Raw genomic sequence first — 19,707 nt, forward strand, 5'->3', positions numbered from 1 at the left:
AATTTTTTTTCGCAATGTTTGTTTTTTTTTTTATTTTGTTGGTTTTTGGCCAAACTGATAAGGCACCATAGGTGGAAGCGCAAAGTACAAAGATATTTCAATTATTCAAATTTTGTAACTTCCGACTCAATATTTGTGCACTGCACTTAAGCCAACAGAGGCAATTGCAAATCTGTTTGGTTAGTTAATAAAGATGGGAAGTATCTTAATGTGAACAGATAGCTTTGCGTGCACTTAAATTGTTTTGTGTTGCTTTTCACCCATTTTCCGCGGTTGCGAGTGGAACCTTAAAATAACATAAAATTGAAAGTTAGCATTAAGCTGCTTGGAATTGGATTGAAAGTCGGTATAAAGTTGTTTCGATTGCAACTAAAACCTTTTTTAGGCATGAAACAGTGGTAAAAAAAAGGTGCCATAAAATGTGTCATGCAAACGATTTTAGGCATTTGCTACCCTTGAGGGTGCTTAAAAGACAATAGCAAAAAATGTGTTACATGTATTTTCACCCTCATATGTCAAATTGTTCAACAACTCCTGCGTTCAACTTCTTACGTCATAAATATCAGGTAGTCCGATTTATTTAGTTTATATCAACAATCCGTTGATTTCTACTTCAAAAATCCCCAACTTTACGTACAAAGATTTTATCTAGCAAGGCAAAAGAATTACTTGGCAACATCATGAAATGATAATGAAATATCAAATGGAATGTCGGTTTTGGCTATTCGATTCGAGTTTGCGAACTTCTCATTGGCAATAGAATAAATTTATTTATTTCCCGCCTGCTTGTGGTTGTATAAATGTCTAATTATCATTCACCCTAAACGTTGGACATATTTGTAGAATATTATTATTGCTATCATTACCATGACATTGGAAAATAATATATTTTGGAACTATGAGATGGCCTTAAACGGTTTGATTAGAGAAAATATTATATAAAATGTTTTTAATTGAGGGTTGGTAAATAAAAGTACTGTACACAAAGTTCAAGAGTTTTTTAAGTGCTTAAAACTAGTGCAAAAAATCTTTGCTCAAAATTACGAAAGTCATGGATTCCAATTTCTGAACACCTTTGATTTCGGTTGTTCTAATTTTCAAGTTAGGATTGTGTAATTATTCAATACTGAACCATATAAAGATGATCTTTAGGAATTGCTAGCCTATACGATTTTTTTTTTGTTTTTTTTTATGAGTACTTATAATTTGTATGGCTTCTGGCATAGATTGGGCTGGTTAGTTGTGGTCATTGAAGGTCAAGGTGAATGTGTCCACACGTTGTTTTTCGGGCCTAGTCTGTGCGTGTGTGCGAGTGTGTGCTTACTAAATAAATTATTGCAAGGCAATCGATAAATTTGTTTCCAAAAATGACATCATCAGCTGCTACTTATACCAATTGTTGTTGTTTTTGTCGTCAAACTAAACTTTTACTTGACAATTTATATTATATTTATATGTGCACGCAGTGCGTTTGTTATGTGTATTTACCCCCAGCTGTTGGCAAGCAGCAACTGGCTGTTACCTCTTTTTTTATTTTTTCCTAGCCCGACAATTTATTGGCTGCCAAATCCACTCGAAGCAACCACCCAACAGAGCGTGTTGTTGCAGCTGGTTGGGTGAGGGGGAGTGTTGTCGGGTTAGGGGTTGGATTTGGTAAAGAGGCTTGTTGGCTTTTAGGCTATTATGTGACCTCCTGCTGATCTGTTATTTTGTTAGGCACAACAAGCAATTAGGTGTCTGATTGTCTCGCTAACTGTCTGTGCTGCCATTGGCTCGACGTCTGGCTACACTTGTCGCTCAGATACAAATGTATCTAGAATGTATCCACGTTTTGCGATTATGTTCGAATGCTGCTGACATTCATGCGTATCTATTAATAACAGATATTTATATACATATGTGAAGAGTAGGTGTGTTTATGAATTGTCACTTACAATGTTCTACTTTAACGGGGTCATTTTGTTGTTAATGCAATTGATTTTTGCTAGCCTGCAGCGTTTACAGGGTATCTAAAACATTTCATTAAAGTTGCAATTAAATTTAAATATTTGTGTATTAATTTGTCGAATGTTATTTAACAGATCTGTGTCTATTTTTATTTAATATAGTTTAGCAACAAATATGCTAATCTCTTATATATATTATTCCTTTCCCAAGGTATTATTGTATGCGATAAGCGGCATGATATATTTTGGGTTCGATTAAGTAATGGCATATATATATTCATTTTTGCAACAACAGAGCCTGGTAGATAATGTAAAATAAATACATAGTTTTTATGCCAATCAATCGTATACCCTGCGCAAATCAACACAATGATCTTTATGAAAAATCATTTGAGACATATTTCAGATTTTTAATTGAAGTCTTGTATATATATATTCAGCGAACTCTTTGGTCTAATTTTGTAATTTATATTTATATTTAATTCCATTAAAGAATTAAAGAATTCCAGAAGTATCTACAAGTCGCAGCCTTGCATTATCTCAGCCGTTTAGTTCGTTAGTCGATTTAATGTGACAATTAGTTGGCATAGATAAAGTTTGCGTGCATTTCAGACTTTCTTTCAATGTTCTTTTTGTTAGGGAAATTGGTTGTTAGCGTCAACGGCATCCTGTCAATATGTATAGATTGCGTGTTTTGCACAATTTTTCTTCTTCTTTTGTTTGCTTTAATAAATTTGAGCAAAAATGCACATCGCGAGTTTCAGTGATTGAGTGTTATGGGCTATACATAATGCACAGCACACGATAGTCGTTCTGGGACTCTTAACAAATTTATAACCTATACGTCAGGGCATGTCAAATGTATGCTAATTGACAAGCTATACATGTACATAAACATATACATATATATATTGTATTCGTGTATAGTATGTGCTTAGTATCTATAAAACTATTGATTGGTTCGTTGCTTGGTTGCCTTTGCGTTGACTTCTATTGGTTTTTCTTAGCACAAGAGTTCTATTCAGGTCAATCAAGAACTTAAGAGCTTAATGCAATTTTAATTTGTTATTCGAAATTGTTAGCAACATTCCCGTTAAGCATCAGTTACTGTGCCAAACAGTAAATCATCCATTCAAGCCACAATTCAGTGCCAAAAGCTTGGCTTGACTTTCATCATTTGAATATGAATGTGATTCCGATTTGTTGACATTTCTCAATGCTACATGAAAACGAAATTGAATATAAGCAAACAAACATGCGATATAACAATAAATAGCAGCTCTTTGTCAAGAAACTTGCACGGCTTGGAAATACCCTGCAAAGGTTTTGAATTGTCAAATTGTACTCAGGTCTTTACAATATGATATACTGGATGCTTGACAAAGGTCTAGCTAAGAAATTAAGAAAATAAGTCTCAAACGCTTATTCATGGCCATATGTTGGCAAACTATCGATATTTATCGATTTCCTTTCAATTTGATGTGTCGTTTACTAACGGACAAATGAAACTATAAATGAATGTCGATTTGTGCTGCCATTGGCTCGACGTTTGGCTGCAGTTGTCGCTCATATACAAATGTATCTATGTATCCACATTTGCGATCATGTTCGAATGCTGTTGACAATCGTGCGTATTTTCTTCTGTCTTCTCACAACAGCTGCACAATTTTGTTATACCCCTTCTAACACATTTGTATAGGGTACTCAAAGTACTCAAATGGCGTTATCTATCTCTCAAAATCAGTCTGTCAAATGCCCAGAACGATCCGCAGCCGTACAACTGTCTGTCTGTCGGCCTGACTGTTTGTCTGTCCCGCTGTTTTTGTGAGATCATCGTTGAATTATTTATTTATTGATGTTGTTTGTTGTTATTTTTCTTATTATTGTTGCTGTTGTCGTTGGCTTCGTTAGCTGCTGCCAGTGTCAATATGTATTGTGTACTGGTCTTAACTTAAGCTTTAGCGGCTTTTTAATTGATGCCTAAAATGTGGTTACGACAACTTGAAAGAGCGAGAGAGCGAGAGAAGTTGGCGCCCCGCCGGGTGTTATTGAAATTTGAACAGCATTTTGTAATTTAAGCAGCGATAACAAGTTTATCGAACTGAATATTTTTTTTAAGTGCACACAAATTTTTGCACACTTATCTCGACTATTTTTTTTTTGCTCAAACAACACGACTTAACCCATAAAGCATATGTGGTTAAAATCTTCTTCAAAGCGAAAGACACCCACATGAAAGTGGGCTACGTTTTTTTTAAAGTTTTAGTTCTGACAGCTGCTGCGCATGTGGCACAGAAAATTATGGTAGGTTGTTCAAGAAGTATGCAAAAAAAAAATGTATCTTCCACTTTAGCTGATCCGTGGGCTGTCTTTTGAAATCTTTTTATGGTGTGGCTCTCTCTTTGAGGTTTTCTAGTTCCTCTTTTCTTTTTTTTTTTTTTTTTTTTTTGGGTGGTTTTCGGTTTATAGAATGTGGCAAAGTGCTTAATCATTTATTTGCGTTTGCTATCGCTATCTGCTGGGTTAGTGAATGATATTCATAGAATAAATAAACTAAAACGCTTTTTATTTCCCAAATGTGTGTACGCACACACATATATATGCTTATGTACTGTATCTTTATTAAAGACATGACGCAATTTATACCTATGTGTATACCTAATAGCTCTGAGATACAATTTATGACATGCCATTGGCCATGTTGCCGATGTGTGTGTGTGAAGCTGGCAACCTGTGGAAATGCATTCAAGCGTCAAATATTTCATATGATGTGTGCTCAGCGAATTGCAACGAACATATCTTTAATCACATAAATTCTTAATTTGCCGATCACTTGTCGCCTCACCGAACCGAGTTGTGTGTAAATAAAGCTTAACAACAAATTTAAACACTTGATATAATAATTTTTAAAATAGCTCTACTAAATACAAGTTGTTTTTTAAATGTGCACCGAATTTTCAAGAGCATAAGCATTAAATGACATTACAAATATTTAGGAATTGATTGATATACTTGGGCAAAATATAAAGAGCTGCTCAAAGGGTACTTTTATGAAAACTTTTTCTACTCAAAAAGTAATTTTTGGGAAAAAAGAGCTTATTATTTCAAGAAAATATATATTTATATAAGCGATACAACATACAACCAACTACTTTTCGACTGATCGTTCCTGCAAAAGAAAGCTGTCCTTGTGTTTAAAACTGGGAGAAAAGTTCGCATAGAAATAGACAGACAATCGGACATGGATATATCAATTTGTCATGGGGTCGGAGATCTCTCCTTCGCATTTCTTGAAACAATTTTAATGCCCTCTACTACAAAAATACTTTTGCTAATAATGTACGATTTAACATAAATCTGAAAAATTGTAAAGCATCTTTGATTTCTGTGCTTCAAATTCGGCAAACACTGGCATTTTAAAGCAAATAAACAATTAATTATGGCCACGGAAATGCTGCACACTTCTACATGTGGCATTTCCGTTAGCATATGGTTAATATCTTCCAAATACCATATATACCATTTTAATTCCCCCGCAGTAACCCTTGGGCTCGCAACTCTTCAGGCGGACACATTTACAACATGCTCGACGGTATTTTGTTTATGCAAATGCGAACAATTTTGTGGCTTTGTGGGGGAAATCCAAACAATTGGGCTTTGCATAAACGTAAATAAACTATTTTTACACATTATTTGCACATTTTTAAAGTTTGTAATTGCTTTTCTATTCGTGTGTGTGTGTGTGTGTGCGTGTGTTTGTGTGTGTGCAACTAGGCCAACTTCTTAGACATAACGGAGACAGCTTCAAACTTTTACTAACTGTTTCTGCAACTTTTACTCTTCTGCTGTCTTTGAGTAATGGCTTAAAAAAGTTTTTCACGCCCAATAAAATTGCTAAGAAATATACATAAATCGTTAAAAGTTTGCAACTTAAATATAGATGTATTTCTATTCAGTTGAGCGCAATTTAACTGCGCAGAGCTCATTAGAGCAGCCGAAAAAAAAGAGCGTAAATAATAATCAGCTGCCGCCGCATCATTATAATTATGTTCATTAACTTACTGACTGAGTGAACCATTGAAAAATATTTGTATACAAAAGACTGCGGATCGTCTTTTTTGTTTTTTTGTTTTTTGTTATTGTTTGTTTTCTTTTTGGTCGTTCTTTGAATAATTTATGTTGCTTGGTCTTTAGCTTTGCCCGTGGGTTATTATACCCTAGACCCATTCAAAATGTTTAACGGGGGTATTATGTTTTTGTGCAAATGTATGTAAAAGGACTTAGAAGGCATCGCAGCGGCCATAAAGTATCGATCAGGCTCTAAAGCCCACTCGATCGCAAGGATCTCACTACCAAAAAGAGCTAGAGACTTGAAACGTAGGTCCTCCAATATGCTTGTTGAATAGTATAAACAGATCAAGTATTTTCCATTTTATAGCAACCCCCCACATTTTACCTAGAGCGGCATTTGGTATTGGTAGTAGAAGGTTCAGGGTATTCCCTAGTCGGGCACTTCCGTCTAGAGTACTCTTAGTTGTATTCTTGAGCATTTTCAGCTTTGTTGTTTCTTTGCTTTGTCGATTGGTTTTTACATGGTTAGAAATGGAAATTTACAAGATACCCAAAAGTCAATCAACCTAAACGCTTCTGTCGTTTATAAAGGTCTTAGCCCACATTTCTCTGTTAATTGTTCTTGGCATTTCGCCATGCTTTGTGTGTGGCTTGATCGTGTGTAAATATCGAATATTTCTATGCTTTTACTTTTTATTTCCATATGAATTAGTTCCCCAATTGTTTTAGGTATTTTAAAACTAAACAATTCTAATTGCGTATATCTTAAATTATGGGTTATTTCCGCCTGGCCTAAATCTTCTGTGTACTTAGTTTATATACGATCGAATGCAATTATTGCATAAGTTCACAGCTTGAAATTTACATTTTTGGGATAATGGATAGTTGTTTTTATTTATTTACTATGCCTACAGGCACGCCTCACAAAAGTTTTAGGCAATAGCTAGTATAAATTGTTTTTAATAAATAAAAACAAAATTTATATATTGGAACGGAAGTTGTGACTTACATACTTTAAAATTAATTGCAAATAGTTTTAGGTGACCTATCGATATAAAAAACTAACGATTTATAAAAACAGAAAAGAAATGTACATTGTTGGTCTAGATATATTTGACATCACGGCTGAGTTAATAAAGCCATGAGCATCTGCCGGTCTTGCCTATGAGGGTTGGGCAGATTCGAATAATCTTTAATTTTCGGCCGCAGATAGCGATTTATATACACTTGTAGAGGGTATTATAATATTATCATAAAATGTGTAACGCATAGCAGGAGACATGTCCGATCTCATAAAGTACATATTTTAGATCAGCATCAACAGCTGGTTTAATATAGGCAAGTCCGTCTGCCCATACGTCTGTCGGTTCGTCCGCCTGTATCAAAACGAAGTCCGCTTTTTTATTGCGGGCTTTACATATGTCGGAACCGACAGATCGGACAACTATATCATACAGATGCTATATTCTGTTTCCATTATCAAACTTAGCTATTTCGAGCTTGACTTTTCTCGCACAACTGCAAAACCGTAAGCCAAATGTATACAAGGGTATTATATCCTCGGCATTTTCTTCTTTCGCGTTTGTTGTTTATTTTTATTTATTTTGTATTGTATGTAGCTTTAATTTGTGTTATCTGGTATTTGGTTTCAAGTGCATTCTTCTTTCTTATCTTAGCAACAATTAGCGAAAGTATTTGTTGATTAGAAACATTTATAATGCACACATGAATTGTGATTTTACAGAACAAAGAAAATAACAAAAATAAAAAAACTTATCAACATTTTTGGGTATACATTTATTTTTGGAATCACACCATACTTATATAGATATGCGTACACATATACGTACGTGTATACATATGTACTCTTAATTGTTAACTAGTTTTCAAATCAAATCAAAAAAAAAAAAAAAGAAAAAGAAAATGCCGATAAAGCAAAAACTGCTTTTGGTTGCCTTTAATTTATTCCCATTGCGTCGGTTTTTGAAACACCAAATTCAGGTTTAATTAATTTGCAAGACGAGTAGGTAGCCAGGCAAAAATTTTGGCCATAACAGCTTTATTTTGGACAACAAATTTGTGACCATCAAAATAAATATACACACATGTGTATGGAAGCTGGACAAAATTCATTTTTGGCCTTAAAACAATTTAGAGAATTAGAGAACAATTTTTCTCTGTTGCCCTATTGAGATATTTCCTTTGTTAGTGTTGATTTTTAAATAAGCTTATGTAAAAAATTATTTGAAAACTAGTTTTTAAAAATTATATATCAATAAACTTGTGACGTACAAGTAAAACCAGACAAAATTTACGCATACAGCTTTTAGAATTGAGAATTAACGATTTTAGAATGTTTTTCTGGGTGATAATAAACTTACTTGTCCCATTAAATATTTAAGTATTAAAATATACTTACAAGCTATTAGAAATCTCTTAAGTTTCTATCTTTTTTTCATTCATTCTTCATTTGTTTTATTTTCTTTGGGTGTGAGATTTATTAAGATAAGTCTGCAAAATGTTGCAATTTCATTGCTTAACCGTATATATAGAGCCTAATATATACTATACTTATGTGACTTTCTGTTGCTTGCAAATTGCTCAACCTTGAACTAATTTCTATTTAAATAATCTTTTGTCAAGTTTTCATCTGCAAAAAATTTATTTGAAAATTTCAAGAAAAACCCAATTTTTTTTAATTATCATTTATTTCAATGCGTAATCGAATTTGCCATGCATTGTAAATTGCGGCAACCAAATTAACTATAAATTGTTGACATTCGAATGCAGCACAAGTCTGTCAAATTACGTGAGAACTTGTTTGTTTGTTTGATTCTCCATAATTTGATTTGTACAAATTGCAGAAAATTTTCCATTTTGAAAAATATTGGTATTTTGTTGCGTGAAATCTATTTTCGTTGCATATTATAGACATGCGTTTGGCCAGACGCCAGATTTGAGAGAACCACCACGCACTATGTCATATTTGTTTTGTACGGAAACAGGGATTTCGGGGTACGATTTTGATGGGGCATTATGGGTATGCTTAGACAGCTGCCGCTTCGTGACAGCCCAGAAGCCATTCGGCTAGCCATCGGAGCTGCACTCTTGCCCAAAACTGAATCACAGCCGTATTTATTGTTCTTTGTCCATTTCGATTTGTTAATTATTTACGAATTGCTGTTTTTTAATGCATTGTTTATGCTTTCAATTTGGTGTGCTAAGAATTAAATGAAGGTAATCAAGAAAATCTGTTGAAAATGAGTAAATGTTTATGTTAACAAATTGTGCGGCTGTTGCTTGACGCACAAGGGAAAAGGTTAATAACATTTTATATTAATTATTACAAAGTTGAGTTTTAAAAGTTCAATTTTACGTCGTATCTCAGCTGTTAGCATGATGTCATCGTTGTGTTAATTTCAGTTAATACACACTCTAAATTACTGATAATTCAATTAATGCAAACATTAGCTACATGTGTCGGCAACTTTCTGACCTGGGTATCCACTTACTGGAAAATGTATCTTATCGCTTGTCTTTAGACGGTATCTTGTTTGTGGGCGTCGCCTTTCAATGCCGCCGTCTTCGGCGACTCTTGGCAATTTTCGCTTGTCTTACGTTTAATTACAACAACATCGAAACTGTATACACAATTTTCTTATGTTTTCCTTTCGACATTCTCTTTTTTTTTTCATTTTCATTGCAGAGGAGCAAGAACGTGTGCAGAAGAAGACATTCACTAATTGGATTAATTCATACCTATTGAAGGTGAGTTATTTGTCTTTTCAATGTCTTCGCATCAGTTTAATCGATGCGAAGCTCAATTTATTTTTGTTATCTACATTCTCTGGCATTGAAATTTGCATGTCGATTTGCATATTAGCTAAAAACAAAACGTGCGAAATCGGGAATTGCGCGCGGCCATGAAAATTATTTGTTGAGACGGGGAGATGGGGTGTCTCTGCCCCGTTTATATTTTTAAGCGTTAAACATTTCGCATTAATAAATTATATAATTTTTTTAAAATTGGCCTGCTGCCTTGTGAGATGGCCAAGACACTTTTGCGTGCACCCAACTGGCAATTGGCAATTGTCAATGCCAAGTTTAGTTAGATTTGCAGCTGACAAGCGACCGTCTTCTAGCCCACTTTCACCTGGCCATATCCTTTCTAATTTAAACACCTTACAGCGCCAATTTTGCGTTTATCCATTCACTTTATTAATTGCCAGACATAACGAGCCTAGTTACAGCTGTCAGCTGAGGCAACGTCAGCTCGGTGTCAGGACTGGATCATGGCCAGACAAGTGTACAAATCAAATTGAAATGTATATATGGTAATTTAGCTGACCAGACGAGGCATATGACATAATACTTCGATAGGGTCTTAAATATATACACTGCCTGCAAAAAATAGTATAAGAAACAATGATCTACTTGGAAGTATCCTAGACTAGAAGATACAGGGTACCCAGAGCCAAGCTAGCTAAGCAACATTAAGTCAAGTCTAAAAAACGACATAGATCGATATTATAGTAAGAGAAGAGATATATAAAGAAATAATAAACGTTTCTGTAGTGTAATATTTAATTTTTGTAAATCTGAAGACAAACCGAATCACCTGTTCCTCCAAATAAAGTGTATAATTATATATAAACTTTATTTGAACAGATGTATATATTCTTTATATGCTCTGTCTGTTTTATTACCTAATGCCATGATGAGATACAAATTCCAAACTATGAAATTTTATTAAATTGTCTTTAAAACTAAGGGACCAATTTGCAGAGAACCGAACAGTTAGACGTATGGTAAATTTTTCATATATGCTACAATAGAATATTAAGCTTCTAAAATTTAAGGAAAAGCTTTTGTAGTTATTGAGATCAACGCCTTAACACAGACCCGAACTTGGTATATTTTATGCAGACGGACCTTTTGTGTATTTCATTAATTTCTACATTTTATGGTACACTTTGCTCTTAAATTGAGAGTTTTTTAAATCCAAAGACTCACTAACTTAGCGATATCAACACAGATCACACATGCGGACAGACCGACCCACCCTTTCATCCTGATCAAACTAATATGTATACTTTATGTGGTCGTAGCTACTTTCCCCAGTCTGTTTAATATATTTGCACAGAAATACCGAATATAAAATTTGTGCCACACCTACAAATCGCGTACAAAATCTACAGTGTATAATTATTTAATTTATTCGCTGAAAAATTCTTAAAGGATTTAAAATATTATTACCACGCCCACTTCGAACAGTCGAAATTAGGAGCACTTTTTCCACCTGCTCATTGCAATTATAACACCTGAAACCGAAGCATTTCGCAGTCAGTAGATGCCGACTGGTTGATTCTAAAAATCTTAATTAGAGAGCAACATTGATTTATTTCGACTTTAGTAGATCCATAATAAATTTCAAGTAAAAGGCGTGCTCATGAAAGTGGGTACTCACTGTACACACCCACAAAATTCAGTCAAAGCGAGTCATGCTCGTGTCGGGCATTGAGTTGTCAGCCGGAGGGCACATGGCGAGAGAAACATGCCGAAAAATTCGGCAAGTGACAATGTGGCAGGCGTGTGATATTGCTATTGTTATTGTCATTGTTATTGTTGGCTTGAGCGCTTAAATTAGTTAATAAATTTTAATCAAATTCTGTGAACAATGACCACAGCCTGTATTCGGGTCGCCAACTGAATGAGCGAGTGTGTGACGTAACTGGTTCACCTTGAACTGAAATACTTAGTTAAACAAAAATTTTTCTTGTTTTTGGTCCACCTTTGCCACTGTCAAATGTATCCAGCCACAAATTGTATTAAAGAAGGCGTACTAATATCTGTTACATACACACGCTGTTAGGTGTTGGCACTCAAGGCGCAAATTGACGGATGCTCAATAAACAAATATAAATTTAAAAAAATAATAAATTACATTTAGTTAGCACGTCGCACTGGCAACATTCTTCTCATGTGTATCGACAAGCTCATATATTTCCTGCGATGGAAATGTGCTAATGAAGTGTTGTGCAATTGCGAAAAATTATTGAACAAATTGCTATTGTCATTTTGCATACTAAATGACTCATTTGCATATTGCATAACGGGCTACAGTTCTGCAGTTGGCGAAAAATATGACTTCAATCAATGATCTCATGACCTGCCCACGCTTTTTATTAAAGGTTCCCCATTTCCTCGGCACGTCTGCAATAAATTTCAGCGCTGTCAACTTGCGAGAAGCCAAAAAAAGCTAAACGTTTTTTTAAAGCTAAATTTGAGGTACATCAAGTATCTTTTCCCATGCTCTTCATAAATCATGAAATATTGCATTCGCAATTTATAATTCTTGTTCCCACAATAACAAATTGTTGTAAATTTATGATTGCACCAATATTTTTTGCACCTACTCATTACCATATTAATGCTAATGTTATGCTGAAAATATTTTTATGAATTACCCAAATGCAACTAAGCGACAGTCACATATTGTCCTCAAATTCCAAAAACTTTTTTTTATATAGATATTATACTAGAGGATATTTAACCTTGAAAGTATCTAGACTGTAGACTATATTATGTATCTCTGCCTCTCGAACTCTCATAATCTGACAATACGGTTTTTAGCTTTTTCCTAAATTCAAATATCTGTGGAGAAAAAAGGCGCTTTGCTCAACACTGGCCGTATGTATCTGCAACTCCTTTTATTGCCAGTCACTTTGTCGAATGAACGCTTTACGACTTTGGTTCTTTCTGTTTGGCTGGCTTATCGAGTTGCATTGCCCGCAATGGCATTCAAAGCCTGTGGAACTGGTTTTATGGCCGGCCGGCAAAAATTTTGTACATATGCTCGGGCCAAAGATATACAAGAAATGCCGGCTCACGTCTGCAGATTGAAGTTGTATTAAAAGATAACACATTAGACGCCATAACGAAAATGTCGAGTGCTCTAAGGAAAAGTGCATTAAATCAACGTTCGGTCTAAAAGTAAGTCAGTGGGCGTTGCATATTGTTTGCGTGGGCTGCGGATTGCCGGTTGGGGCTTGTGCGGGTTAATGGCAGCTGACGCTGCCGCTGCCACTCCGGTCCGGGCCAAGACTGTCCGGGCCACACATGCAATGGAACTGTTGCTGTCATTAATGCAGCATTGTTGCCTGACTATGCTCCAAGCACATTTTTTATAGGCCAACGCATGTCTGGCTATGAACTTGGCTTGCACGTTTCTATTTTTTCTTTTGTTTAACATTTTGCATGCTTTGAGCCAGAGTCGATCCATGTTGCCAGCGGCTTGTGGAATTTCTCGCATTGGCAAATTCCATAGACGTCTCGGGTGCGTGCCCAGCAGTTGACTTAAAGGTTATTCTTAGAACCAACGCACAGTAGACAATTGCAAAGAGTTGGTTTGTCTACGAATACCATATGACGATGGCACGATCTATGTTTGCTTACCGCTCAAATAATGCAAAGTTCTCGACTCTATGCGCTAGATGATATCTATTTATATTCTACAGAGGCTTAGGAAGGTAAAACCTAGCCGTGTTCATGCTGAATAAGTAAATGCGTAGCTCAATTAACCGCAGAAAAAAGATATGTGTTTTTCTATCTGGTTTAACTCATCATTTTGCGTTTTAAGTATATTTTTTAAAATTCTCTTAGTGTTCCACTCTGTTTTCACTCGTGAATATGTAAAACTTTCAAAAGCTATCCAATAAAAAACATTTCTTTCTGCAGAGATCTTTGAAAAAGATATTTTTACTGATTGAATGAATAAACAACAATTGATTTCTTTAACAACTTTTCATCTACTTTCCATATACAAGTATGGAACTTTCTTAAATACAATCATTGTTTAGGAAACTGATTTTTCAATGTAGCTACATAGAGAACAGAAACAAATTATACTGCAAAGGAACTTAAAGGAGGAACAATTTCATAGACATAGTGTTAAGATAAGGAATCAAACATATAAAGAAAAATTGTTAGCGCCAGTGTGGAAAATAAACAAGAAACAAACATGACAAGACAAAAAGCTGTTATAAAAGTTTGACACAATTGCCAGACAACACCATGAGTTGTGCAGAGTTGTGGAAATTGAGGCGTTTGCCGAGAAACGAGCGGAAATACAGAAATTGAATTCGCATTGTAAGTAGCATAGTTTCTTGAAGAAGTTGCATTAAAACAAAACAAAACCAACAACTTTTGCGACTCGAAACAGACAAAAACTTTGCCCGACATTTGCATGTCCGCAACAGTTGAGGCCAAGTATTCACAAACTATTCGCCTTGATTTTCGCTCAACCAAACGGGCAGGGCTCAATTAAATTGTACACTCAAATTATAGTGCCTGGCTGGGCTTGAATTGCTTTTGTTTTCGTCGGTCGGTGCCATTTCCGCCGTAATGTCATTAACTTAAATTGCAATCTTTGCGGTGAATCCGGCTTAAATGCCGGCGCGTGCCACTCGACAATTTGTCTAGCAAGGCAGCTAAACAAATTAACGCAAAGCCTAACCATATCAATTATTTAAATGAATTAAATGCATTTTACGTTAATTATTTATCTGCTTTTCTGTCATCTTCTGGCGACAAATGCGAAATCGTTTCACGACGAATTCGTCAGTGTGCGATTTGATTAATTAGACGCATTGACGAAATCGTTTCAGTATTCACGCTTCATTAATTACATTGATTGAGTTATGCATTGCATTTTTGACAGCACAACATGTGCAGTAAACATACATACACTACATATGTATATATATAAGTATAAATGCACATATATATGTTGGCATATTCATTATGCACATACTTAATGTGCTCATAAAAAGCCCATTAAATGCTGCAACAAAAGGCACTTCAAAGTCGGTGTCGACGTCTGGTCATTTGGCTTTAGTGCTCATTAAATCATGCACATGTGTGTAAACTCATAAATATATATATATGTATGTATATACCAATCATATATATATACATTACATTTTCAACCATTTTTACCATAACCCAATCTTATTCATAAATTTCCATGCATTTTTATTTTACAATAATTCTTGTATGTAAAACAGTTAGATACTTATTCATAATGTGCGGAAATGGGTATATTGGTTTGACATAAGTGTTATGCAACAAGCAGTGGGAAGCTTCTTCGATCCTAGAAAGAAAATATTGGTCAGAAAATATTGGTTTAATTTGCTCATATCCCTAAGTCTGTTGGTATGTCCGTCTCTACGTCCGTATAAGCTCGGAATCTTCAAGATTTAGGGAACTAAAATGTAGAACTTAGGACTCCTATTTTTCATTTATATGTCATTCTTATAGACAGTTAATAAATAATGTCTTTTCTATAGTATGTTAAGAATAAGCAGAAACGTACTAGTATAATGTAGCAATTGGGTCTCCAATCTCACTTAAACATTTAAATAATAAAATTTGAAATAAAAATTCTGATTGTTTCTTTTCAGCGTGTTCCACCGCTTCGTATTGATGATTTAATCAATGATTTACGTGATGGTACGAAACTCATTGCACTGCTCGAAGTGCTGTCCGGCGAACGATTGCCCGTGGAGAAGGGACGCGTCTTGAGACGTCCACATTTCCTCAGCAATGCGAATACGGCCCTACAATTTTTAGCCAGCAAACGCATCAAATTGGTCAATATTAATCCCGCAGATCTGGTGGATGGGAGACCACCAGTTGTGTTGGGTCTGATATGGACGATCATATTGTACTTCCAGGTGAGTTAGAATCCTAAACAAACTATCAGCTATATTTAACAAACACACACAGTGCACAGTTTCTCACCGAAAATGGGAGCACTAGAACAAAATAAATTGGTTGCTAGCGGTACACTTTTTGTCACCCTGATTTTAGACCACCAACTTATGAATCACCAAATAGCTATTCACAATGCCAATTATAAATGTAATTAACCCTATATATCTTCTTTTTTGTACTTTATTTAAAAAAAACAAAAATTAAAATCTGAATCTAACTAAAAAAAAAAATAAATAATAAAAACAAGCTTCGTAAAAAGAGGCGGAAAAACTTAGTTGTAGTTATAAATTATGCGCCACAGGTAGGTTGAGATCGTTGTAAAGAGTTGTTGGTGTTGTCCTACATAATTTCATATTTTTCTTTTTGGTAGTTCAATTCTTAAGTTGGTAGTCCCAATTATTAAAGCACCCAAAACTTATGATTTGACCATTGAGTGTCTTTGATTGAATTTTGTAGTATGTATTTCTAATCTTGAACCTTTCAACTTTCACAGATCGAGGAGAATAGCCGCAACCTAGAATATTTGGGTCATGGTATTGGCGGTTCGGTTAGCTCCCTCGACAGTGTTGGCAATCACAAGGCTGGCAGTGATCTTAGGGCTGAGAAATGGAAGCAAGGCGCCAAGAAAACGCTACTCAACTGGGTAACAAATGCCTTGCCAAAGTGAGTACAAGCAGCAAATCTAATTTTATATTATGATTCATAATTAATGTATATTTATTTTTTGCAGAGACATTGGTGTAGAGGTTAAGGATTTCGGCGCCAGCTGGAGAGATGGTGTCGCCTTCCTCGCACTTATCGATGCAATTAAAGCGAATCTGGTCAATTTAGCTGAGCTAAAGAAGACCAGCAATCGTCAGCGTTTGGAAACTGCTTTCGATGTGGCCGAAAGCAAATTGGGCATTGCCAAACTATTGGACGCTGAGGATGTGGACGTACCCAAGCCGGATGAGAAGAGCATAATGACATATGTGGCGCAATTCTTGCACAAGTATCCTGAACCAAAGGTATGCATATTTAAATATATAAAACTTTTTGTGTTGATTGATTGACTGACCGACAGACGCAGACCAAACCGTATAGAAAGCTGAAAGCTGAATAGAAAAAATTCCATTTGTGGATTTTAGATTTATTTAGATTTTCAAAATGCATTTTAACCTATTTAAATGTATATTTTATTAGGGTGCATCCCGCGACGAGTCGCATGTGCAACAAGAAGTGGACGAATTGCGTCGTTTCCTTTTGGAAAAGACCACCGAATACGAACCGATGGTGATGATGAGTTCGTTTCCACGTGATTTTGGTGAATATCTGCTGGCACGTTCTGAAGTCGATGCACATTTGCCTGCTTACAACCGCCTCAAGCAACTGATTGAGAGTCAGAGCGGTTTTCTGCAGGTCTCACGCCAGGCGTGGGATGAGATCAATGAGCTGTGGCAGCGTCTACAATACCAGATGATGTACTGGCTCTGGCTATTGGACGCCGAGCTGCCTGGCGATTTCGGCACTGTGGGCAAATGGCTCGCCGAGGCCGAGAAATTGCTCATGGACAACGATATACCCAATGCGATGAATGAGGAGACAGCCGCTGTAATCAGTAGAAAGCTGGAGGAGCATAAGCTGTTCTTTGCCGATCTGCCGCGCATTGTGGCCATGTTTGACAATGCCAAGCGCTCGCCCCAGGCACATCAGGTGCCCTTGGAACAGCTGCGCAACATGGAACGACGTCTGCAAGAGGTTGGACCCAAGGCCGCTGAGCGTAGAATCCGTTTAAAATTCCTTGAGCACAAATGCTGCCTGATTGCCTTCCTCAATCTGGTGGAGAACAAAATGCGTGGCTGGACCGGCAAGTACGGTCACGAGGAGAAGGTCGCCCAACAGCTGGAGCAGTATAAGAACTTTGTATCGCGCAACAAGATATTCCAAGAGTTCCAAAAGGCATTCGTTGACATGCAACAAGTGGTCGAGGAGTATAAGCGTGAGGGCAATGTTGCGCGCAAGGACATCAACGAAATTGATCGCTTTATGTATGACACCGAGGAGCGCTGGAAGCGTGTCTCGATGGAGCTGAAATGCTGCCAAAACTCACTCGAGGAGGTGGTGAATTGCTGGCGCAACTGGAATCAATTGGCGCCCAGCTGCGAGGAATGGCTGCTGTTGGCCGAGCAGAAACTGAACCAATGCGAAGACGATCGCTTAGAGTTCTTCCAGGACATCACCGTGTGGAAGGATAGATTCGATGGCTTGGCCAATGCCGCTAACTATCTGATTGCATCCTGTGAGGAGCCCATTGCTCAGCAGCTGCGTCAGCGTCATGGCGCCCTAGCCGAACGCTTCGAGCGTCTTTTCGCCAATACAAAGCAATACATGCATGCTGGCGATATTATACGCTCGCGCCAGGAGTACAAGTCTGGCATCGAGAAGCTGTCCAGGTGGCTGCGTGGCGCGGAGAGCGTACTAGATCAGCGCCAAGTGCTGGGCAACAGCGAGCAGATACGTCGCTATGGCGAGCAACTGCAGCAGCTTGCCAGCGAAATCGATGACAACGAGGAGCTGTTCAAGACCATCAGTCGCACCTTCCAGTCGCTCATACAGGATCTGTCACGCGATGAGGTCGACAAAATGATGAAGCTGCTTAAGCAGGAGAAGGAGTCGCTGGTGCGCATACGCGCCCAAATGCCCGCCAAGCTGCATCTGTTCCATCAGCTGCAAATTCAACAGGAGTCACTCGAGGCGGGCCAAAAGGAAATTCATCAATGGCTGTCCGAAGCCGAGCAACTGCTAGGCACCCACAATCTGGCTGGCGGACGTGAATCAATCAATGAGCAACTGCACAAGCATAAGACCTACTTTTCGCGCACCGTCTATTATCGCTCCATGCTGGAGAGCAAGAACAAGGTGTTCCAGAATTTGGTCAAAGCTGTGGCGGCCGATGATAAAATCGATACGGCTCCAGCGGCACAGCAGATGCAGCAGCTGAACGAACGCTTCAATTATGTCATACAGAATGCAGGCAAATGGGAGCAGCGTTTGGGCGATGCTGCTGGCGGTTGGAGTAATTTTAAGGATAACGAACGCGTCGTTAACGAGTGGCTCACACGAGCCGAGTCCATGCTCGTTGAGAAGCATATTGAGTCAAAGACAACAATTGAGACACAAAAGTACTTCTTTGAGCAGGTCAACGATCGTTGGATGAACGATCTGGTGCAATCGGCACAGCAGCTGCTTAATACGCTGCCCAGCCAGGAGCAACCGGCTGTGGTGCAAAGTGTGGAGCAGCTGCAGTCTCGCTGGAAGAATGTGCTTGGCCAAGCGCCATTGCATCTGCTCAAGCTGGAGTTCCGTCTGGACGAGAATGCCTTCTATCAATCGTTGAAGGATGTTGAGAAGGAGCTGCAGCTGGAACAGCAGGCTCTTAATCGCAATGAAGATGTGGACTCCATTTTGCAACGTAACCAGCAATTCCTGCTGCAACAGGACGCGGTGCCACGCTTAGAGAAATGCTTGCAGAACATGCAGCGTCTGGCCCAGGCGCACAAACAACAGCAGCCGGGTGATATTAGCCTGGATCAGGCCTATGATAATGCCAACGCACAGTGGCAGATAATGTCCAGCAGATTGTCTGATATGCGACAGACGTTGCAGCAAATACCTGCCCAATGGGAGGGCTATCATCTGAAATTCAATGAGATGATCAATTGGATGAACAGCGTAGATCAGAGCCTTAAGAACATTGTTAATGAGGTCAACAGCATGGAGGAGTTTGAAAAGGAGAAGGTTGTTTTCCAGGTGAGTTGAATGCTAATCGCCCCCAAAAATAGCTTGATATAAAAACTCCTTGCTAATATTTGTTACGCCTGCATGCAGCTAAGGGAACTAGTGGTAACTAAATTGCTTTTGCTAATATAACAAATAC

General features: G+C 37.4%; 1 protein-coding gene across 26 annotated transcripts in view; it reads left to right on the forward strand.

Moving 5' to 3' along the window:
- The window catches only part of Msp300 (Muscle-specific protein 300 kDa), a 124,407-nt gene that overhangs the window by 21,090 nt on the left and 83,610 nt on the right, over window positions 1–19,707 (forward strand). For 12 of the 26 annotated variants that reach the window (XM_032438527.2, XM_032438536.2, XM_032438517.2 and 9 more), the window contains 7 exons: window positions 9,724–9,785; window positions 15,479–15,751; window positions 16,039–16,092; window positions 16,285–16,454; window positions 16,522–16,798; window positions 16,974–19,580; window positions 19,659–19,673. In XM_032438527.2, coding sequence (XP_032294418.1) covers window positions 9,724–9,785; window positions 15,479–15,751; window positions 16,039–16,092; window positions 16,285–16,454; window positions 16,522–16,798; window positions 16,974–19,580; window positions 19,659–19,673 — 3,458 coding nt within the window. The remainder of the gene's footprint in view (window positions 1–9,723; window positions 9,786–15,478; window positions 15,752–16,038; window positions 16,093–16,284; window positions 16,455–16,521; window positions 16,799–16,973; window positions 19,581–19,658; window positions 19,674–19,707) is intronic. The other 14 variants (XM_032438534.2, XM_032438541.2, XM_032438542.2 and 11 more) reach the window with 3 other exon arrangements.

Source organism: Drosophila virilis, chromosome 4 (genome assembly GCF_030788295.1).
Source record: "Drosophila virilis strain 15010-1051.87 chromosome 4, Dvir_AGI_RSII-ME, whole genome shotgun sequence".
NCBI classification, from domain to species: domain Eukaryota; kingdom Metazoa; phylum Arthropoda; class Insecta; order Diptera; family Drosophilidae; genus Drosophila; species Drosophila virilis.